Source organism: Castanea sativa, chromosome 2 (genome assembly GCF_040712315.1).
Source record: "Castanea sativa cultivar Marrone di Chiusa Pesio chromosome 2, ASM4071231v1".
NCBI classification, from domain to species: Eukaryota; Viridiplantae; Streptophyta; class Magnoliopsida; order Fagales; family Fagaceae; genus Castanea; species Castanea sativa.
This window is the reverse complement of record NC_134014.1, coordinates 15,504,923-15,529,406: the sequence shown is the minus strand read 5'-3', so window position 1 is coordinate 15,529,406 and position 24,484 is coordinate 15,504,923. Positions and strand designations below refer to the sequence as shown.

At 35.1% G+C, this 24,484-nt stretch overlaps 2 protein-coding genes across 3 annotated transcripts; one reads left to right on the top strand and one right to left on the bottom strand.

The window, feature by feature from the left end:
- The first annotated feature begins 7,578 nt into the window (after nt 1–7,578).
- Nucleotides 7,579–21,009, top strand: LOC142626404 (uncharacterized). 2 transcript variants are annotated; one of them, XM_075800225.1, is made up of 24 exons: nt 7,579–7,931; nt 8,179–8,251; nt 9,046–9,137; nt 9,230–9,285; nt 9,430–9,505; nt 9,625–9,691; nt 9,896–9,962; nt 10,106–10,172; nt 10,249–10,332; nt 10,414–10,455; nt 10,645–10,800; nt 11,647–11,724; nt 15,715–15,783; nt 15,876–15,941; nt 16,041–16,169; nt 17,150–17,206; nt 18,057–18,146; nt 18,363–18,428; nt 18,886–18,954; nt 19,027–19,131; nt 19,266–19,391; nt 19,831–19,889; nt 20,036–20,072; nt 20,387–21,009. In XM_075800225.1, exons 1-24 carry the CDS (start codon nt 7,704–7,706, stop codon nt 20,537–20,539), a joined length of 2,112 nt encoding a protein of 703 aa, XP_075656340.1. In that variant the 5' UTR covers nt 7,579–7,703; the 3' UTR covers nt 20,540–21,009. The 2 variants fall into 2 exon arrangements, with proteins under 2 accessions (XP_075656340.1, XP_075656341.1); XM_075800226.1 differs by having other exon boundaries at nt 9,422–9,505; nt 9,949–9,962.
- Nucleotides 21,010–22,172: 1,163 nt separating this feature from the next.
- Nucleotides 22,173–24,211, bottom strand: LOC142624111 (diacylglycerol O-acyltransferase 3-1). Its single transcript, XM_075797622.1, has 2 exons — nt 23,730–24,211; nt 22,173–23,099 (listed from the first exon to the last, which is right to left on the bottom strand). The coding sequence occupies exons 1-2, from the start codon at nt 24,111–24,113 to the stop codon at nt 22,341–22,343; spliced, it is 1,143 nt and encodes a 380-aa protein (XP_075653737.1). The 5' UTR covers nt 24,114–24,211; the 3' UTR covers nt 22,173–22,340.
- Nucleotides 24,212–24,484: the final 273 nt, after the last annotated feature.

The following is a 24,484-nucleotide window of genomic DNA, read 5'->3' as shown; positions in this document are numbered from 1 at the left end:
GCCGGCCAAGAACTCTCCGATGGCAAAGTTAGTTTTTCTCTCTATATTTTCGGAGTTCCAACTTTTTGAGAAATATAAAGCGTACCTTCTTTTGGTCTGAAAGGGCATTTATATAATGTCCTAAAAACAGTTATCAAACTTGTAACCTCCCCTGGATTTGAGGAGGTATGAGGGTTCAGGAATCACTCATTTAACTGTTTAGGATTTACATTTTTCCTCACAAAACGGTCACTAGAAGTTATGCATGTGATTCGAAATTGTTATATTTACTTTGAAAATTTTCTTAAGTGTCAAGGGCTCGTCCAGGGAACCTCGTCCAGGGAACCTACGGTCAGGTGCATCTTGCTCCCAACATAAGGCCGTTCCTTTCTGGACGATCTTTCAGGACGAGGCTGATGGTTCACTTGGATGACATGGCATGGAGTTATAGAATCGTCCACGCAAAGCCCGTCTACGCACTTTACTGCATGGACGGGCTTATTCAAGACGAGGTTCTTGCAACCTTTGTCTACTTGGTTTTTCCACGGATGACCTATATGAACGAAGCTGGAGTTGTATTTTTATACCCCATCAGATAGAGGCTCATTTTACAAAAAGAGACACCACAAACACATTATAACTATAAAACAATAAATTCTACTTTTTATTTTTATTTTTATTTTTCAAAATTATGATTACAAAAAGTTTAGAACCCAAGGATAACACAAATTCATTGGAAACCAAGTCTCCTAAGTCATTAGTTTAAATAATGTTATTAATTCTGCTTTTATTTGTCTATTGAAATGGAATATTTTAATACTGGCTTTTTAGGATGTTTTGGAATTTCTAAAAAAGACACACACACACATATAACATAACATAAAAGTATCAATTAAAGAAGTATTACTATTATATCAAATAATGGATTTAATTTAATTTGTCTAAAAAAATGAAATAAAGTGGGATTAAAAAAACATTAATTATAATTTTTCTACAAATAAAATTCACATTTTGGATAATTGTAAAAAATGCAATAAATGTGAGAGTTGAAGCACTTATTGCATGGAAAAAAGTCATTAATATTTTTATTAATATATAGATCCTAAATAAAATTCACAAATGTTATGTTGACAATATTTTCATAATACTTTAACAACAAATCCTAAGTGATAGGTTCTTACAGGTTGATATAGGTGGGAAAAAAATTAATTTTAGTAGTAAGTTCAAATTAAAACCAATAACAACTTTCAACCTATAATTTGATATGAAAGTATTGTGAAAATATTGTAAACATAACATTTTAACTAATAATACTACCTTTTTTTAGTATAAAATTATAAATAAACATTACTATATATTAATAATATTATATACCATACCTAGACAACACCTAGTCTGAAACTTGATTTTTTTTAAACTTTTCTTTGTCATTTGATTTCCAAAGCTAATCACATTTAATAACGTGTGGATCAGTAAAAGTTGAAACTTAAAAGAGTACTAGACTTTAGAAGACACTAGAAACTAGAAACTAGAAAATTAAAAGATTAAAAGAAGAAGAAGAAGAAGAAGACGGAGAAACAGAGAAGAGAGGAAGAAGGAGGAGATGAAGAAATGGAGAAAAGAAGAACAAGAATGGCAACCAGCGAAATGGTGGAGACCTCAAATTGATGGGTTTGTAGTTTTTCTTTTTTTTCTTTTTTAAAGACAAAATACGGAACCGGCCGAAATGTACATTTTAGCTGAAATTGGTCGAAACTTGACAGAATGGGCAAAACTTCTCGAAGCTGGCTGAAATTTGACCCAAGGTAGAACAAGTGGTATTACCATACCGAATTGCATGCTAGTACGAGATATTCCAGCCATTACAAGCAGAATGGAACTAAATTAATAATAATGGTCATTTCCAAAGCTAAAACACAGCTAATAACGTGTGACTCAATAAAAGTTGAAACTTAAAAGAGTACTAGGCTTTAGAAGATAGTAGAAACTAGATACTAGAAAATTAAAACAGTAAAACATCAAGAAGAAGAAGAGAGAAAAGAGAGGAAGAAGAATGAGATGAAGAAACGAAGAAGAAGAGCAGCAGCTAGCGACATGGTGGGGACCTCAGATTGATGGGTTTATAATTTTTTTTTCCTTTTTTCAAGTCAAAATCTGATACTGGCTGAAATGTACATTTTAGCCGAAATTGGCTGAAACTTGACAGAATGGCCAGAACTTCCCAAAATTGGCTGGAATTTGACCTTAGGTGGAACAGATGGTATTACCATACCAGATTGCATGCCAGTTCAAGATATTCTAGCCATTCCAGGTGGAACAAGTCGAAATTAATAACATTGGTCATTTCCAAAGCTAACCACATCTAATAACGTGTGGCTCAATAAAAGTTGAAACTTAAAAGAGTACAAGACTCTTGAAGACAATAGAAACTAGAAATTATAAAATTAAAAGAGTAAAGAAGAAGAAGAAGAGGGAGAAGAAGAAACAGAGAGGAAAGGAAGAAGAAGGAGATGAAGAAATGGAGAGAAGAAGAAGAGTGGCAATTAGCAACATCATGGGGATCTCAGATTGAAGGGTTTATAGTTTTTCTTTTTTCTTTTTTAAAGTCAAAATCTGATACTAGCCGAAATTGGCTGGAACTTGACGGAATGGCCAGAACTTCCCAAAACTAGAAAGAATTTAACCCAAGGAGGAATGGATGGTTTGACCATATCGGATTGCATGGTGGTACGAGATATTCCGACTATTCCGAGCGAAACAGAACGAAATTAATAACATTGGTCATTTTCAAAGCTGACCATGGCTAATAACGTGTGGCTCAATAAAAGTTGAAACTTAAAAGAGTACTAGACTCTAGAAGGCAATAGAAAGTATAAACTAAAAAATTAAAAGAGTAAAAGAAGAAGAAGAATAGGGAGAAAAAGAAACAAAGAAGAGAGGAAGAAGAAGGAAATGATGAAATGGAGAAAAGAATAAGAAGAACAACAACCAGCGACATAATGGTGACCTCAAATTGATGAGTTTGTAGTTTTTTTTTATAATCAAAATATGATATTGGACAAAATCTACATTTCAGCCGAAATTGGCCGAAACTTGATGTAATGGCTGGAACTTCCCAAAACTGGCAAGAATTTGACCCAAGGTGGAACGGGTGATATTACCGTACCAGATTGAATGCCGGTACGAGATATTCCAGCTAGAATGGAACGAAATTAATAATATTGGCCATTTTCAAAACTAACCATAGCTAATTATGCGTGGCTTAGTAAAAGTTGAAATGTAAAAGAGTACTAGACTTTAGAATACACTAGAAACTAGAGAACTAAAAGAGTAAAAGAAGAAGAACAAGAGAGAAGAAGAGAGGAAGAAGAAGGAGATGAAGAAACAGAGAAGAGTATAAGAAGAATGACAACTAGCAACATGGTGGGACCTTAGATTAATGGGTTTATAAATTTTTCCCCCCCTTTTTTAAAGTCAAAATCTGATACCGGCCAAAGTGTACATTTTAGCTGAAATTGGTTGGAACTTGACAAATCGATCGGAACTTCTCGAAATTGGCCGAAATTTGACTTGAGGTGGAATGGGTTGTATTACCATACCGGATTGCATACCGGTACAAGATATTTCAGCCATTTTGGCCAGCACAGAACGAAATTAATAACATTGGTTATTTCCAAAGCTAATCATAGCTAATAATGTGTGGTTCAATAAAAGTTGAGATTTAAAAGAGTACTAGACTCTAGAAGACAGATAAAAGTAGAAAGTAGAAAATTAAAAGAGTAAAAGAAGAAGAAGATAAGGGAGAAGAAGAAACAGAGAAGAGAGAAAGAATAAGGAGATGAAGAAATGGCGAAGAGAATAAGAAAAATGGCAACCACCGACATAGTGGGGACCTCAAATTGATGAGTTTGTATTTTTTTTTGTTAAAAAAAAATCAAAATATGATACTGGCCGAAATGTACATTTCAGCTGAAATTGGCTGGAACTTGACCGAATGGCCAGAACTTCTCGAAACTGGCTAGAATTTGACCCAAAATAGAACAGGTGACATTACCGTATTAGATTGCATACCAGTACGAGATATTCCAGTCATTCCAGTCAGAACAAAATGAAATTAATAATATTAGTTATTTCCAAAGCTAACCACAGCTAATAATGTGTAGCTTAGTAAAAGTTGAAACTTAAAAGAGTACTATACTTTAGAAGACAATAGAAACTAGAAACTAGAAAATTAAAAGGGTAAAAGAAGAAGAATAGGAGGGAGAAGAAGAAACGGAGAAGAGAGAAAGAAGAAGGAGATGAACAAATGGAGAAGAGAAGAAGAAGAATGGTAACCAGGGACATGGTAAGGACCTTAGATTGATGGGTTTGTAGGTTTTTTTTGTTTTTTCTTAAGTCCCAAAATTTGATACTAATCAAAATGTACATTTTAGTCAAAATTGGCTGGAACTTCTTGAAATTGGCCAGAATTTGACCCAAGGTGGAACAAGTGGTATAACAGTACCAGATTTCATGCCATTACGAGATATTCTGGCCATTCCAGTTGGAACGGAACGAAATTAATAACATTGATCATTTCCAAAGCTAACACAGCTAATAATGTGTGATTCAGTAAAAGTTGAAACTTAAAAGAGTATTAGACTCTAAAAGATAGTAGAAAGTGGAAACTAGAAAATTAGAAGAGTAAAAGAAGAAGAAGAAGAAGAAGAGGGAGAGGAAGAAACGGAGAAGAGAGGAAGAAGAAGGAGATTAAGAAAAGGAGAAGAGAAGAAGAAGAATAGCAACCAGCGACATGGTGGGGACCTTAGATTGATGGGTTTGAAGTTTTTTTTGGTGGCAATTAGATATAACCCACTTGTGGTTTGGACGAAAATAACTTTGCCTACCCATAGTTTGAAAAGTGTCACTTAACCCACTTAAGGTATGTTCCGTTTATTTCAATAACCCACCTTTATTAAAATCTGGGGTAAATAGGTATTTTTGCTCAAATTTTATGTCTCTCTCCTCCCAAAACAAAAAATAGAACAAAAATACAAGAGAAACAAGATCAAAAAGTGGCATTTGTCTCTCTCTCCATTTACACAAATTTTGAACATGAAAAAAATACCCAAAAAACCACAGAACATGAAGAACCCACCAAAGCCATCACCACCACTACCACTGAAACACCACAAAATCGAGAAAAAAAAAAAAAAAACCAAAACACCGGCCACCACCACCGAACCACAACAACCCACAAATCACCAGCCACAACCACTAAGATCCACACCCATTGCCACTGCTAAACCTATTGCCAAATCACTAGCCACCACTGCCAATCAAACACCACGACCCAAGACAAATCTTTAAAACCCAGAAACATTGATCAAACCCAAGACCCACAACCCACACGATATAACCATCGATCAAACCAAGAAACCATAGAAACATTGATCTAAACCCAAGACCCACGTGATATAAACCCAGAAACGACCAATCTTCAAGCCATCGCTGTTAGTCTTTTGGCTTCTACAGTCGCCTTTGTCGTTGCTATTGCCATTGAGATAGACTTGGCTGAGATGGGAGAGTCGATTACGACGATGTTTGGCAAAAGCCAGATCCAACCCAACGTCATGCTCCTCCTCACAACGCCGACCCAATCCAAAATTGTGCTCCTTCTCAAAACCCATACCAAACCAACACAGCCAACTCGTGCTCCTTCACAGTCATCAACCAAGCCACCACAACCCAAAGCTACTGACGATCTGAACTGGAGTGTGAGAGATGAGAGAGACATGGATAGAACAGAGAGAGAGAGAGGGGCAGAAAGAGCGTGAGGAGTAAATTAATGTATAGAGAAGAAAATAAGATAATGGGTTAAGTAAATTTTTCCTTTTGTGTTATTTTCTTTTGAGTGTGTTACAAAAATATAGTTTGTGATTTATTGGAGTTCTTGGGACAAGTTTCTAAATTCTTACAAATAGCATCTTTTGATCTTATTTTCTCTTGTTTTAGTGTCTTTTTTTTTTTTTTTTTTTTTTTGTGTGGAGGAGAGAGACATAAAGGGGTGTAGAAATACATATATAGCCATGATTTTAACAGAGGTGGGTTACAGAAAACAAATGAAACATACCTTAAGTGGGTTAAGTGACACTTTTCAAACCACGGATAGGTAAAGTGATTTTCACCTAAACCATAGGTAGGTTATGTCTAATTACCTTATTTTTTTTAATAAATCAAAATTTGATACCGGCCGAAATGTATATTTCAGCCAAAATTGGCCGGAACTTGACGGAATGGCCGAAACTTCCCGAAACTGGTCGGAATTTGATTCGAGGCGGAATAGGTGCTATTACTGTACCCGATTGCGTGCCGGTTGGAGATATTCGACCATTTTGGTCGGAACAGAACGAAATTAATAACATTGGTTTAAATCTCTCATCCTTTACTCTTGGAGCTGGAACTCAAAAAAAAAAAAAAAAACCAACAAACAAATGAATAGACAATTGAAATACGACCTACATAGCTCTACTTCTACTTTTGTTTTATGATAAAATTATTGCATCCATGAAAATTTTTTGACATTAACAACCCAATTTTAATAAATGACTAATATAATTTTTAAAAAAAATGTAAATTGACATGACAAGAAGAAGTGAATTTTATAATAAATTACTAATACATAGACCATATTTACTCTTCTTTTTTTCATTTAACATTTGAGTGATGACCTAGAACTTGAATCAATGGCCTAATAATTATAGTTTGGTTCATTTATAATAATCATAATCTATATTTTTTAATAGGCATTGTACACAATGATTTGCTCAATTAATCTAAAAGCTATTATATATATTTAAAAATAAAAATAAAAATAAAAATACATTAATTCTTAAAGTTTGCCTAATAACGTTCCATTTGTTTCGATGAAAAATCTTGTGTAAAGATAGTTTTCTATATTTTCCAGTGTGTGGTAGTATAAAAAAAGATAAGTCAAAGGAAAACTATCTTTGATCAACATAAAAAATATGACTTATTTTTAGAAATTGTTTTCCATTAATTTTTTTTGGAAAACAACTATATCTCATAGTAAGCTAAATAAAGGAAGTTACGAGGTTATTTTTCAACTCATTTAAAGTTGCTATCAAACATTATAAAATGAGATAGTTTTATAGAAAATACTTCATAGAAAATGACTCATTTTCTAGAAAATATTATTACTGAAACAATCAGAGCGTAAGTTATACAGCGAGACGATCTATTTCAACATAAATCTGCCCATCCCAAGTCACAATTTAAAACAAATGTTCTGTTTCATTTGTCTGAAGCAATAAATTTTGTGATCAAATGGTGAAAAATATGGGAAGAAGGGAGAAAGTTTTGAAGAAAATAGTGTATTAAAAATACTTAATATTTTAAAAAGAAAGGGTGAAAAATAGTACGATTAGGGGAAAATGAAAAAACCCAACGGAAGCATATTTCTGACCAAAAACAAAGGCCCAAACCTCTACGAGATTGGGAAAGGCCAGAGCGATATTCACAGAATATATTTGGGCTTCAGCCCAACCGTGTCCAGAAAAGATGAAGAAAAAGAAGCCGAAAAAGAGAAAGTTGCAGAATGAATAATATTGCAAGAAATGAAAATGTTTCAAATTTAACTTCGAACCGAAGGAATGAGAGAGTGAGTAGTGAGTAGTGAGTTCATTTTTGAAAATCAAAACGAAAAGAGAGAGAGAGAGAGAGCAATGAGTTTGGATGATGAAGAGTGGGAGTGGGACTTGAGTGCGGAAGAACTCGATAATCTTGAAAGAGACGCTCTCTTGAAATTCGCCACTAAACCCCCACCACCACCAACACCGCCGTCACAACAACAACAACAGCAACCGCACTCTTCACATTTCAACAGCAATAGTCACTACTCTGATCGCTTCCCCTCCAACCCCATTCCTTCTTCTTATTCTTCTTCTAACAAGGTCTTTACTCTCACTTTTTTTCTTTTTTATACTCTTACTGTATATATTATATTACTAAAGTTTTTTACTCCGCTCTTCTCTTTTCTTTTAATTTCTAGGGTTCTTTATTTTTTTTTGTTTAAATTAATTTTGAAGTTCATTATATCTTTAACCTATTTGAGTCTGCTTGGGTTTTATAAATTTCAATTTAAATATATATATATTTTTTGAATTGTGATGGTTTATATTTGTAAATATGTTTTTACAGGTTGAACAAGCTTTGCCTTTATCTCCTGGGCCCAGAGTATTACCCTCATCAGTCACATCCAAACCAAACTTTGGTTTGTTTTTCTAACTTATTTTACCAGTTCCTTTCTTTTCTGTTTTTCATTTTTTTTTTATTATTAAAAAAACCAATTATGTGCCTTGCATTTTTTTATTTTTTTCTCCTAAATTATATGCTTTTTTTTATGTGAGGATCCTATAAATTTTACTACATAATCCTTACAAACAAACATATCACCAATCACAAATAAGTAAATTCAAACACTCATTTGTTATGTTGTTTAAGTGGGCACCAATCATACTCTTGCCACATTAGTTTGTAAGATTTTTTTTTGTAGTAAAATTTGTTTCAACTTTAGCATTTTCTCCTTTTTATTTTATTTCCTTAAGCCCAAAGGTATGAAAAAGTATCTGATGCATCATCTAGGAAGCACGGCAACGTGTCGTGTTATAATTTTTCAAGAATTGCTCATGTCTGTGCTTCCTAGTGCATCACATATGTGGGAAAGCCCTTGACGGCTACCTCTTTGTTATTTGAAGTTTTTGTATTACTATGAACCCAATGTTGGGTTTATATAGTATTAGAGAACCCTAGACTAACCTAGATTAGTGTGCTTGCTCTACAAGTACATGGACCTACGAATAGGTTTAGGCCTCTTGGGCCATAATATCTCTAACAATATAGACACACATATAATAGAAGGGATTCATTTCTCTGTCTCTTAACTGTCCCTACTGAGTAAATCAACTTATCTAATTGCCCTTCTTGTTACGTCATTTTGGTTGTAATTTATGATTACAATTTCATGTCAGCTAGTGTCTGACTATATTTGGCTTTCTGTGATCAAAGATGAACCTTTGTCAAAGGAACTACCTAAGGCATCTGTCAAATTTTTTCTTCATGCCACTGGAAACATTGCTGCTAAATTTTTATATGACCAGGTATTACCTTCTATCTGCTTGCAGTGTGTTCATTCTTTATCATTGAGTGTGACTCTTATCTTGCTTATGCATTATGTTTTATTTTGTATCAGGTACTAGTAGCTGCTTTCCGCAAAATCCCCAAAGCTTCTTGGAATGCAAAAGAAAGGTCTGTGTGTGTGTGCGTTTATTTTTTATGGTTATATCTTGTATGATTTCGGAGTTGTGATTGCTTGTTCTGTGTATTTTCTGGAGTTATTATGAGGGTGCTGCCTCAGTTTGATGTAGAAGTGTATAACTATTAGACTTGTAGGTTGTGGATATTCCCGATATCTTCTTTATCGTCAGCAGAAAAAGTTCTTAGTGAGATACCTGGTTACAATGTTGAGGTGATACTTTTGCCCTTTCCATCTCTTTATAGTTGGGCGCCTCCAATGGTGGTTTATTTTGAACTCATACGAATCAAGTTCCATTTTTTCTAAGGTGTTTTTATGATACTTTTTCCCAGGTGGAGGACATGGATCCTTTGGTGCATCGTGCTATTGCTGCTGCCTCTGCTGTTCCAGATCTTCGAGGTAAGCAATGTGTATGTATAATCAAATAGACTTCTAGAATACATTGTCTCTGCTTTGACAATTTTTTAGATATTATTTTGGATTTTATATCTTTATTTATGTCTTTTTGTTCTAAAGTAGTATTTTATATACTTTTTTGGATTCCTTTTTCATTTTATACACACTTTCTGAAGAGGCTTTTCTTTTGTACTGCCTTATTTCAAGACCGATATGACAGGATGCCTAGCTATATTGAATCTAAGCTTTTGCCTTTTCAGCGAGATGGTGTTAGGTACTTTTCCTCATTAGACTACTGTCATTGGACAGACATTGATTAATATTATCCAGTAACATGTTGAAGATCTCTCTTCCTTAATTATCATTGAACTATGGTAATATTTGAAAATAACATGCATATTTATTTGCTTTTTTTAGGTTTGTGTTGCAGCATGGAGGGCGTGTTCTCCTAGCAGATGAAATGGGATTGGGAAAGACTTTGCAGGCATTTTCTCATTTGAACCATGAATAAAATTTCTTGAGGTTTAAGCATGTATATTGACTTCATGTGGGTTTTGTAGGCTATTGCTGTAAGTGCATGCATCCGTGATTCATGGCCTGTTCTTATTCTTGCCCCATCTTCCTTACGACTGCATTGGGCTTCTGTAAGTGTTCCTTTGAGCTCATATATCAGACTTAGAAGGTGGCTTTTGCCCACATTGAATTTACTTTCTCCTTTCTTGCAGACAATTCAGCAATGGCTGAATATTCCTCCATCAGATATACTTGTATGTTGTCTAAACTAAAACTTTTCTGGTTGCCTTTACTTTTCATTGCTGAAGCTGGAATTTTGAGCACTTTTGTTTTTCTTCTCTTGTCTATGTTTTCTATTTCTGTGAAATTTGAATATAGTTTTTGTTGTATTGGTCAAATTTTGTAATGTATTTTTTTTTCCTTGCAAACGAGTTAATGTCTAGGTTGTTCTGTCTCAATGTGGTGGTTCAAACAGAGCCGGATATACAATAGTGTCATCAAGTACCAAGGGCTGCATTCGTCTTGATGGCCTATTCAACATCATCTCCTATGATGTAGTCCCTAAGCTACAGAATCTACTTATGGCATCTGAGTTTAAGGTAAGTATTGCTCATTCTACATTTTTTTTTCACCGAGCTCTCCTTTAAGTCAAAATTCAATTGTTTAGTCCTTGTCATCTTGGATCTTTGCAATTAGGTGACTCTAAAGAGGACATTGCCTGTGGAAGTGCAGAATTAGTAGTGGGAGTTACTTTTGTACCATCATATTGTCATGACAGATATGATAGTAAATAAGACAGTTTGATGCTGAATCTTCTTTTTTTAAAAAAAAAAGTAATCATGATGCTGAATCTTTGAAAACATGTGAATGAAAAAAAGATTGCAGCTGAATTGAGGTTCAGATGCACGAGAGGCTTCTCTTTCTCTCTCTCTCTCTCTCTCTCTCACACACACACACACACACACACACACTTTGTATTTTTGTTTTCTGAAGAACTTAAAAACTATTGGATAATTGTATCATATATATTTTGTTTTTATATACTTCTTTCAAGTAGAATTTTTTAAATAAAATATATTGTAGTACATATCTCAAATTACAGTGTAAAATTGATAAAATCCTTCCCTCTTAAACATGGAAATTTAAGTAACAAAGATGATGTTATGAAGCTTATTATCTTTTAGTCTTTAAAAAGAAAAAGCATTAAACAATATGATGCAATGGATTTTGGTCATTATTCCATGTTATAATTTTTCCTCTATATGAAGTCTTAAACTGTATAACACTTTCTTCTAGAAATTGGACTTGGATAATTATCAAACTCAGAATTTTTTGGGCAAGACAGAGAGAGAGATTGTACATCACACATATTCATGTAGCTTATAATTTCTTATTGATAATATATATTTGCCCTTAGAAATGATTCATAAATTCTTGTTATTCAGGTTGTGATTGCAGATGAATCACACTTTCTCAAAAATGCTCAAGCAAAGAGGACAACTGCTTCCCTTCCAGTCATAAAGGTCTGTCTTTCTTGATAAAAGATGACTCTTTGATTGCATCTGCTAATTTTATTCATTTATTATGTTTATTCACAAATATTAATCATAGATCCTGCTCTTTTGAAGTACACGGTTATGCTTGAGCCTCTCTATAACTGATACTCCATGTTGAATGCTTAGCAAGGTTTTAAAAACTGGACCGGACCAGCCGGTCCGGAAAAAATGCCTAAAACCGGTGAAAATCAGGAAAAACCGGGAACCGGAGGCAAATTTGGTTTCTTCCCCAGTCTGGTTTTTAAAACCATGATGCTTAGGTTTCTCAAATGTTGTCCCCCTTCTGGTATTTGAAGGAGTGTTAATTTTATTTGTGAGCAAGTTCAGTTAAGAACGATTTTTAATGGCTTTTTAAGAAATCTTATTAGTTGGTTTGAGGAATTTTAATTTTCTTTTAAGGAAGCAATCGGATTTAAATATTCTGTTTGGGCATTTATTATCTATTGTATATTTGTCTATCCAAGGCTCAAGTCCTGAATAGGCCTATAACTGTAGGGATAGGTCTTTTATACTTTCTAGTGTATTACTTTATCACTTATCTCCAAGCATTCGAATTGGAAACCTTATGATGATCTTCAATCACATCACATTATAAACTCTGGTGGCTACGTAATCTGTCACTGGATTTGCTTGTGGTGGACAACATTGACTTCGTACAAACCTTGATGACAACTTTGAACAAATTAATCTGACACCTTGATGTAGAACAAACTCTGATTTCAAAACTGACGTGTGACAAAATTTGATACAACATAAAAATTAAGAACAGAAACAATAAAAATAGCTTAGAGTTGGCGTCTAGGGTTGTATGGGGTGGCTGGTATACCAGACCAGTTTCTGGTCCATATGGTGTTGGTTTGTGGAAAAATATTAGTAGGGGATGGCCTTCTTTTTCACGTTATATTTTGTATGATATTGGTGATGGGTTGAGGGTGAAGTTTTGGCAAGACCATTGGTGTGGAGAGACACCTCTTGCTGTCAGCTATCCTGATTTGTTTAGATTTTGATGAGATAAGGAGGTAAGTGTGGCTGAGGTTATGAAGTTTTTCTAATGGGGTCCTTTTTTGGGATGTAAGTTTCTTTAGGGGTGTTCATGCTCGGGAATTGGAGGTTGTGTCGAGCTTCATGGATACCATATATGGCTCTATAATAAGGGGGTTTGGTGAGGATAAGATGAGTTGGAAATCAGATAGAAATAAGGGGTTCATGGCAAGGGAGTTAATACTGTACTGGAGGCCGTTTCGGTTTGGTTATCGGAATGAAATATTTTGGTACCGGTTGGTATCGGTGTACCGTTTCGGGGTTACCACTATTTTATATAATACTAATTCTCTTAGAGCCTATACCTTCTATGTTCTTTAGGACTTAAAAGAATTTGTTAATACATTTAAAGAATAGCTAAATTTCTATTTATGACCCATGTAATCAGTTAAATAGAGTAAATTAAACTCCATGCCACTAGAAGTTGACACTTGCCCGTCCAAGCAATTGACTAAATAAAAAATATAAGGTAATTGAAAGAGCAAAATAAGCAAGAGATAAGAACCAATGAGAGTCACGGGGCTTTGGGAAAAAAAAATAAAATAAGAGGCTTTTATGCTTTTGGCGGAGAAACCAAGAGAAACTGAGTTGAATGTAGCAACGTAGGAACAGCAGTATAGCTTATACTAGTCCAACATTAATGTAAAATTTAAAACATTCAAGCAGAGAAAGCTTCTCAAAAAAGTAGAGAAAGAATTTAAACAAGCAGAGCAAACGAAGCAAGGAGAGAGCAAACGAAGAAGGGAGCGATTACAATGGCTAAAAAGATCTAAGTGGCTAAAACGAAGAAGAAGATGATGTTGTTGATGATCTAGCAAGTTGATGCTTCAATGATGGTCACTAGTTGCTGTAAGTATTAAGTTTTTTCAATAAAACCCAGTTATATTTGTACCGTTCCGAAACGAAAATACCACTGAAAGGCTCTGAATTCGCCGGAATAGCCGAAACAGCTGGTACACCCCGGTATTTTGGGCGTTACGGTTTAGGCTTCAGCTCTGTTTCCGTACCGGTTCTAGTGCCGGAATGGAATATTTTGGCGGTACCGGCCGGTACGGTACGAAATCGTCTTCCTTGGTTCATGGTTAATGATTATTAGTCTTCTAGTGGACTCTAATGATTTTTGTTTTCCCTGGAAAAGTATTTGGAAGCAGAAGATTGCTTCTTGAGTGGCTTTCTTTAAGCATAAGATTCCTTCTCGAGGGGCTTTCCTTGTCTGGACTACTGCTTTAAGGAAATGCTTGACGATTGACAATTTACAAAAAAGGAAGGTAAGGTTTGAATATTGGATTGGTGTTATATGTGCAAGTGTAATGGTGAATCGATTGACCATCTCTTCCTTCACTGTTCAGTTGCTATGGATTTGTGGTCTATGGTTTTGGGTTTTATTTGGAGTAAGCTGGGTTATGCCACAGTCAGCTGAGTTATGCCACAATCAGCTGTAGGGCTCCTAGCTTGCTGGCAAGGCAGGCTTGGTCGTCATTAAAATGATCATATATTGTTAATTGTTCACCATTGTTTAATGTGGTTTCTTTGGAGGGAAAGAAACAGTAGGTGTTTTGAAGATAAAGAGAGATCCATACCTGACCTCAAGTTATTTTTCTTTAGAATTTTATTGGATTGGTTGTCTGCTTTACAAAACTAATCATTTTCTTCTTTTCTTGATTTTCTCTATTCTTGTAATTTTTGTATTGATTTCTTGACCCTTGTACACTTCTTGTGTACTAGGGTGTCCCTTTTTTGATATAAATATAAAATATTACTTATAAAAATAAAAGAAAACTGAGGAATCAGCACCTAGGTTGGTTGGAGTACCAGACCTTAGAAAAATATCAAGAAAATTTTTATATATCCTTAACTTGTCTCTATAGGAGTACAATAGACTACTTGGTCTAAACCCTAATTCTAGTCTACTTAGGCCATATTATTATACGTATATGTGTATATATGAAGAAGAGGTGAAGGCAGTGGTGGTGAGTGAAGGGTGATTATGAATTAAAAACCATGCAAAACCACTCAATAGAATTCTGGTTTGTACATCATTGGGTGGAAAGACATACTGTGAATTACAAAATATCTTTGAATGGATTGGTTGGCTGCAGTTTGGAACCAATCATTTTTATCTTTTCTTGATTTCCTAGATTCTTGTAATTTTTGTTTTTGATTGTTTGACCCCTTTTACACTCTGTGTGTACTAGGGTGTTCCCCTTTTTGATATCAATAAACTTATTGCTTATAAAAAAAAAACTGCTAATAACCTAACTATTAATAAGACCTAAAGTAAAATCTACTTATCAAAAAAAAAAAGACCTAAAGTAAAATCCAACTGACCAATAAAAATACAATTGACTTCCAAAATTAAATAAAACTAAGTTAAGATAAAATTTTATTCATACTTATAAAAAAAAAAAAAAAAAAAAGATAAAAAGACTAAAATTTTCTTCATGCTCCCCGCAACACACCCCTTGCACACAACAAGCTTAAACAGTTACATTTTTTCCTTTGGTCTTGCTAAGCCCAATAAAATGTGCTGATCTGTTAGTATGAGAAGCACCTTTTATCTTGCCATGCAATTTTTTTCTCCAACTATCTCAAATGAACAAGTTCAATAGATATAGCAGATTAGGATACTAAAAATACCTAATACATCAGTACTTTTTCATGATTGAATGTAAACCTTTTTGTGCAAGTCAGCGCTAAAACTGCAAGCAATCATTTTACTACATATTTTAGCTCATTCTCTTTGATTTTTTTATTTTGGTCTGCAATAGTGTAGAATATAGTTCATGTGAGGTTACATATCAAAAAAAAAAAAAAAAATAGTTCGTGTAAAGTGGGCCAGCTGCATGTTGATCTACCTGTGTCTCTTATTTCTCTTGTTCTTTGTCCGTACAAAACTGACATTATTAATGATTTCAGAAAGCTAAATATGCACTATTACTTAGTGGAACTCCGGCTTTATCCCGACCAATTGAGCTATTCAAGCAGGTACTTTTGCTTGCTAGTTTAATAGTAAAGTGTTACCATCAAATGAACAAAATTTATAATCATTCTGTACAAAATTGTGGTTCACTTTGCAGCTGGAAGCATTATATCCTGATGTATATAAGAATGTTCACGAATATGGTAATCGGTATTGCAAGGGTGTAAGTGACAAGTCCCTTTGAATTTAAAACCTGTATAGTTTATTCATTTTACTGTTATATAGCTCTTTAAAAATGCCACATCTGTTGTTTATCTTGCAGGGAATCTTTGGAATTTATCAAGGTGCAAGTAACCATGAAGAATTGCACAATTTGATCAAGGCAACTGTGATGATCCGCAGACTTAAAAAGGATGTTCTTACTGAGCTTCCTGTGAAGCGTAGACAACAGGTAGTTTTCCTTCCTTGTCTTTAATCTGCAGCTGAATCTGTAGTTGGCCTTTTCTTTTGTTTTTTTCATTTGATAAATGTTAACTCTAATAATGTCTTGTTGGATTGTAGCAAATGATTGCTCTTTGCCTTTGTAATTACCGAGTGGTTTATTTTGCTCCAATTAAAAAAAAAAAAAGGCTGGTCTGTAGCATCAATGGGTTTGTGGGATGCAGGCATTTAGTGTTGCAATCCAAATTGGGAAAAGCCTTGCAGTTTGGTTTTTGGAGACTTTTGTTCCAGAATTATGTTGCAACTGTTTTGACCTTTAAAAATCCATAGTGTGGATGAAATCTGATGTGCTGGGAATAAAAATTGATTGAAAAATGATAAAGTCAGTGTAAAGATGGTGATGTCAGCACACCTTGGTGGCTTGGTCATATGATGTTGACCACCAGATTGTTCTAATGTGTTCTGGGTTGGATTGATATGCTCTGATACTTAGGTGAGTTGTAAAATATGAGAGAGATATTTGGGAAAATGTGTAGTGCTTTGTTTATCAATCCCTCACCTTAGCACGTCTTTATTAGGGTTTATGATATGATTACGAGAATAACCTTATGCTATTGTAAAATAACATGATATTATAATAAAAAAAAGAAAAAGAAATACCTTTAATAGTTTTTTTGGAACTCTCTCTCATCCAGACAAGAAATAAACATTAATTTGAAATTGACTTGGCATAGCCAAAATGCTTAGTAATTCTTGTCCATAGTACCTCTCTCTCGCTCTCTCTGCTTGTGTATGTGGTTCATGTTTGTATATTTTTGGGGAAATGTGTTTGCACAAGTGCATATATATGCAAACAGAAGCATTACTGTCTATGTGCATTTGCAAGCCCTTGTGCCCAAGATTGTATATGTATTGGTAGGAAGTTAGAAAATATGTTTATCTTTATGGTTCCTGTGTAACATTTTATAATTATTCTTAATTGATTCTTAGGTCTTCCTAGAATTGGCAGAAAAGGACATGAAACAAATCAACGCTTTATTCCGTGAGGTAATTTGACTTGTTGATTTTTTTTTTTTTTTTAGCTAACATTCATTATGAATATTTTGGAAAGCAAAAGTTGGTCACTCATGAGTTGCAACTGTAGCTAGCTGGTTATGGAAGTTTAGTTTGGATGATGCCTAAGGGAAATTCTATGTAATACTTACGGTTTCATGGTTGCATGGTATGTGATTCTACGTGTGCATTTGATATTGCCTTTTTCCTTTGGCTTATTTTTGCTGTAAAAAAAATAAAAAAAAATAAAACTGGGTAAAAAAGTATAGCTATACCTAGAAAAAGTGGGGCTTTAAAATCCTGTACTTTGGCCAGCTCAAACTATATTGAACAGATGCTAAAGATGTCAAACAAGTGGAACCAGTTTCAGTGATTCTTGGGTAAATCTTCTAGGGTCAATTTGACTTATCTTTGGCTGCTGGTTGAGAAAATATTTTGATTTTAAACTACGTATTACTTATTTGATGGATATTATAATGTTGAACTGCATTGGACTAATACATCCCAAAAGTGACTGAGCAAGTGGAGCATTTTTCTCCTCCCAATTTTTGTTAGCACAATTCTTTGTCCTTTCCTTCACGGCTTGGTTTTTCCTTGCTTACTCTTTCTTCCAAGAGGCTCCCATATTTCTTTTCCACATATGTTTTACAGTTGTATTCTCTACTTTTCCTATGCATGTTAGTCTTATTATCTTCTACAAAGTATGTGTGTTATTCATTCTTTGTAAATGATTTCTGAAAGTTCTTAAAGCTGCAGGGTTTTTTTTTTTTTTTTTCTCTCTTTTTTTTTTCTTGAAGAAAATAAGGACAAAAGAATGCAGCTCATATTGATATCTGTTTTGTAGTTGGAGGTAGTAAAAGGCAAAATTAAGGCCTGCCAATCAAAAGAAGAGGTTGATTCACTCAAATTTAATCAGAAGAATCTTATTAACAAGGTATTAATCTGCATTCTGAGCGTATCTAAGAATTTATAGGGCATAATTTATTCAAAAGGTCAGTACAATTGCTTACACAACTTTGATTAATTATGTGAAATAGGTTCATATTTAACCCCTTTTTTATATAGACTGTTCTAAGTGTAGTGGTATTTCTTTATATTTTTATTACTAAACTAAATTCTCTTACTTGCTAACTCTTTTATTTGATTCCAGATATATACTAATTCTGCTGAAGCCAAGATTCCTGCAGTTCTAGATTACCTAGGAACTGTCATCGAGGTACTTCTACCTTGACCCCTGCTTCAATTATGTTCTTCCTTATTTATTTAGGCTTCGTTTGTTTTGAAGTAAAATACTTTCAAATGTAAAATATTTTACATGAAAATAATTTCAATGAAGACATTTTCAAGTGTTTGGCATGACTAAGCTCTTAAATCCCACTTAAGTGGTGACCTTTGGTTCAGTTGTCTAGATTGCTTGTGTTACTGAATTAACTATCTCACCAAATGTGAGGTTATGGTTCTCTGACTTTGGATAAGGTAGAATGGGAGAAAAGAATACATATGACCAACCTTGATTAGTCTATTGAGGATCCATGGCCAATCCCAAATTTTGGGACTAAGGCTTGGTTATTGTTATTATTGTTATGATTCTGATCTATGACAAAGTATTCTTGGACCATTTAAGCTTGAATACTCTTTTTAAGCCTGTTAACATTGTTATTTGATTATTGCAGGCAGGATGTAAGTTCCTTATATTTGCACACCACCAGCCAATGATTGACTCAATTTATCAATTTCTTCTTGTAAGATCACTTTTAACATAATTGAACTTTCTCATGATTGATCAATTCTCATAAGAACTACCAAAATTACAGAAGAAGAAAGTGGGTTGCATTCGTATTGATGGTGGTACTCCTGCAGCTTCAAGGCAAGCTTTGGTTACAGATTTTCAGGAGAAAGATGCTACTAGGGCAGCAGTAGTATGTCAATTTGCTTCATTTGTTTCCATAGATTGTTACATGTTTTGTCTCATCAATATTCTGTTTACTTGGAATTCTGGTGTTAAACCTACAATCCGAATCTGAATTTTGCATTTATAATTGTCATTGTGCAGCTATCTATCAAAGCTGGAGGTGTTGGGTTAACTTTAACGGCTGCATCCACCGTTATTTTTGCAGAGTTGTCTTGGACTCCAGGTGATCTGATTCAAGCTGAAGATCGTGCTCATAGGATTGGTCAGGTAAACTACAGGAAAATAGCTTCTGGAGTTGAGAGACATTGTCCGCATTAATTCAGAGTTACCAATTGTATTTACATTTGTTTGGCAAGATTGTAGTTTGGCATGTGTACTTTGCAAGCTATTACAGAGAGCAGCTGGGGCTAGGCTCCTGGTGGAGCGGAGGAGACATTTAGGATAATGGAATTAAAACACGAAGCCTGAGTGGCTGGCAAGCAAGCCTCTATCCATCATGTCCTTATCTAGATTTACTTTTTGATTATCCCAGTGTTGACTTCTGATGTGATTCCATCACATCAGTGATCACATGTGCAAAGACATGATATTACTCAATTAATTTGGAATTTTCTGTGCTTATTTTGAGTTCGCTTTAAAATTCTACTAGCTATCCTCCTCAATGTGTGTTTGTTTGTTCTCTGACATGTTTGTTTTATGTTGCTAGGTGTCTGCTGTCAATATCTACTACCTGCTAGCAAATGACACAGTTGATGACATCATTTGGTACGTTCATATGCTATTTGCTTTACCTAAATGATATAAATTTTTTCTTTATTGGAGTTTGAACGGTTGAATGGGGCTGTGGCTAATGATTATGATGATGATGACAGTGAGTTGGTAAGTAACTTTGATATATTATTTCTCCACAGGGATGTTGTTCAGAGCAAGTTGGAAAATTTAGGACAGGTAATATTGCTTTTGTGTGTGTGTTCATGTGGATTTGTCTTTATTTTTCTAGGGAGCTCTGAGGTTGTTTCTATATCAAAATATAGCATTTGCAGTCACAGCACTGTGCTCTGAGATAGAGCTCCTACATTCCTCTCCAGTAGGTTTGAAGTCCTTACAAATTGAAGTTTTCTTCCAACTTTACCTCTAGGAAAAAGAAACATGGGGAACAAAACATTTCTTATATGCTGTGATTGGCAATTGGGGGTTAATGCTAGTACTGGTTGATTTTGTCCTTTAGTCTATAATCTGACTTTCATTTACTGAACAATCAGATGCTTGATGGCCATGAGAAAACCTTGGAAGTTTCATCTAGCCAGACAAGCAGCAGCCCTGCAAAGCAGAAAACACTCGATTCTTATATGAAGCGCTGTAGCAACATGGATGACTTGGAACATCAGCCCAAGCTCAAACATCCTCGGCACTGAGCTGTACACCCTGTAATAATGTTAATATTTTATATTCTTACACAAGCATAGCTACAAATGTACAGGCACATGGAAATTGCCTTTATGAAATGGTCAGAAGCTCAGAGGTATGCAGTAGCATTATCATCATATTGTGTGTCCTCTTCACCCTCCATTTTACTGTTGGGTGGTGCAGTTTTATTGTTCTTAATGCTTTGGTGGGGTTTGGAAGTTGAAGGTTTTCCCCATCACTAAGGGAAGAGGAACCCTGAACTTAGATTTAGGATCAGTAACTAACCCCCATTGACCTGAGGCACGTAGATTTATGTAGAGGATCCTGATCCAATCTTGGGCTTCTCTTTCTTTCGTTTTTGTAACATAAGCATTCAATCTGAATACACCATTATAGCTGATGTGAACATTGTTATATGGTGGTAGTACCGGTAGTCTGTAAAGAAGCGTATGATTATTGCAGTGGAAGTTACTCTCTCTCTCTCTCTCTCTCTCACACACACACACACACGAACTGTAAATTTTAAAATTCTGTCACGTCACTTGAAGACGAAGTGTAACATATGCCATATGCTTCGCATAATTTTCCCCCCCTTCTTTCCGCGTGGAAGAGTAATTACTGCATATTTATTATCACCCAACCACAAGTTCACAACGTGGCACCTCAGCAACCGTGGAAAATAAGTTAAAAATTTTGTGCAGGCATTTCAGAGAAGTACTTAGAGGAGGATGTTGGTAGCTTACGTAATGGTCTCTCCTCTATCAGTCACCACAAAATTGTTGCGGGTGAAGAAAGATAGGATTTCTCCTGCTACAAAATTAGGCGCCTTTTTCCCTTCACCCTCGCCTATAAACGTCTTCTGCACAATCTGAGATAGTAGTACCCCATTTGGATTATTAGCTCGTTCATAAAATCAAATAACATAACCATTGAAAAAACCAACTTTGACAAAGGCAGTAAATGTTAAAAGAAAATCATTAAGTTAGAAAGAACCTTGGACTTGACAGAGCGCTTGATGAGGGACCATACATTGTCACACATTTACCAGTGGGTTTTCAACCTCAGACCCACTTAACCCTATTTGTGAAAATAGTAAAAATAAAAGATTACTCTTAAATGCAGGAAAACATTTAGCTTTAAACCGGATTTGAAGTTATCTTCCTCCAATTTACTATGTGATAATTAAAGAAATTATCTTTATAGTTTTATTCATGACTTTTTTCCTTTAATGAATTAGCGACTTAATTAAATAATATAGAAAAAATATTATATATCACCACGTATTGGTATTGGTGTGGTAATGGATTGAAGGAGTTAGCTCCAATTTGGAATTAAACTTCGTATTGCTAATGGAATGAAGGAGCTAGCTCTAATTTGGAACTAAACTTTGTTCAACCACATTGGTCATACAAATTTTCAATTGAGAAACCCTAATTGTATCTAAGTATGCATAAGTTAACCATCAATCCAAATGGTTTTGGAGTAGACGTGTCAAAATGAACTTTTTGTTGTAATACAAGTTTCAGATTAGAAACCTCGTTTTCTTTTGTATTTTTCTGTGCGTTCATGTGTGCACAGGGGGGATGAGTTAGTAACGCACATTTGCAGTGATGTCATAAACCCTGATCACACCCTTCCAAGTAACGAAATAATTGCCAAATACAATTTATTACAATTCAATATGTGTTTGCATTTACATTTTACACAAGTGAAATGAGGATCTCCAAGGATGCCAATAATAATGCAAACTTGATTATCGCAAGTGAGCCGATTGCACCAAATATCACTCACAAAGAGCAAACAGCTCTTCTAAACTGCTGCTGCCAAACCCAAGTCTTTCTGCTCATCCCCTAAGAAATTAGCCACAATAACACCCACATCGTCCAATCCCACACCAATGAACAAGGGATCTGTCGGAGTCCTAACAGAAACATCTACTCCCTCAGCATGACTGCCATCAACACTGTTCAAAACCCTCACATTAGGACCATCTTTGCACTTGCCCAAGCATTTACACCCAGCAACAGCACCCTCAACTCCGACTACCCGTTCAAATTCTTCCAACAATGCAGGACCTCCTGATTTTCCACACTTTTTACCCATGCAAACCTCAATCCTCTTTGCTGATGATGGTACTGTTACTGAGCTACTACTTTCATTATGGCTAACAGCACTACTACTGCTGAAACTAGTACTAGTGCAGCATTCTACTCCATTAATATCTAATCTGTGATCTCCCAAACCATTTGCCTCAGTTGTGTTCCCTTCTTGGGTCAGCGTGCTAGGAAGGGTCAATGTAGTTGCTGTTTTTTGAGAAAGTGGATGCACATCTACTACTGGTTCTGCTGTTTGTGCAAGGGGTTCTCTTCTCAGGCTGCTCATGTCAATCACATCTTCGCATTCACTGTCACTCGATTCAGAAGATTCAGATGAAGATGATTCACAATCAACCATCCTATTCATTTGTGTGGCTTTATGCTTGGCCTTCCCTTCTTTCCTTTTCCTCTTCAATTCCTCCTCCTCCGCTCTAAGATGTTGCAGTTGTTTCATCAATACGTCTGCTGCATCCTACATAGGGTAAAATAGAAATGTAAGGAAAAAAAAAAAATACAGCAATTCGGTCTATAATTTCCTCATTCTATGCAAGAAAAACTAGACCATCTACAAATTGTTTGTGCGACTTTTCAAAACGTACACAACAATATCAAAAAACTAAAAGGAAAAAAAGAAGAAGAAGAAGGCTTTTTGGTCTGAATAAACAATCAAATAGTTTCGATCTATTTCAATATAGATAAAGAAGCTGATACATCCTACAGAATTTCATGTTAGCTAATCTAAAAAGGAAATTGCTAAAATTACTGTCAGTTTTGCTAAAAAAAATTACTAAGTAATTGATGCAACAATGAATGTTCAACTATCTAATAAATATCTGAATTGTTATTTGTGATTAGAAACCTGTGAATTTGTAAGATTTAAGAAGTAAAATTTATAATATCCTAGCATCACTCAATCTAATAATCTCCGACACAATTTAAACTTCAAACTATTTACTTTCCTTTTTAAAAAGTCCAGCCAATTTACACAACCAAAAACGGTGCAGGCAACAAAGACCCACAACCAACTTCGACCAAAATTAAATTCCACAAGGTCAACTTAAATCAAGGTTAAAAAGACTTGAAAAGAAAAAACAAAACATACCGAGAGCACCTTCCCTTGAACTTGATGGAGCAAATCGTTGTCAGAATCTAAGCCAAACCCAATATCAGAAAACTTGGACAAGTCCCTTGTGAGAGACTCTAGCAATTTCAACTTCTTCTTTGGTGTAAGTTCATCCGAACCATTCTTCTCCTTCTTCTTCTTCTTCTCCTTCTTCTTCTCAAGTCCAACACACCTGAGACCTGTACCCTCATAATAGTACTGTGTATTCCGGTTATCACAAAACCCAGAATTCATAACCATAGAAAACTTTCTGGGTCTCACTCTCATAGTAGCTCTACATGGCATGGAATTTTCAAAGTGGGTCTCGCTCACAGCGCCGGAAAGACAAGGAACCCGCCGGAAAGTCACGCCGGAAACTTCCATTCTGACGTTGAAACTTGAAAACCCAACACACACGCTAAAATGTTGGAACCAAACTGTAGTAGCTGGGCAACGAGGTTTCTTTATAGAGTTAGAGTATAGGCAAAACTGTGTTTTTACGTGGTAGGTTCGAATTTAACTGTTTGCATACGTGGCTGTCTCCGGTTCGTTAATGATGACGTGGCTCCAAACCTTTGAGTCTCGTGACCGTTTTCTCTTTCCCACGCATTTTCCTCGTGCCGACACACGGAGCCACTTCCTCGTCGTCGTTGGATTATATCGTACGGTCGTGATTTATCCATGTGGTGCCACGTATTTGACACGTAGGATAATTTGATTTACAGGTAGGTTTAGCTGTCGCTGTCGCTGTAGCT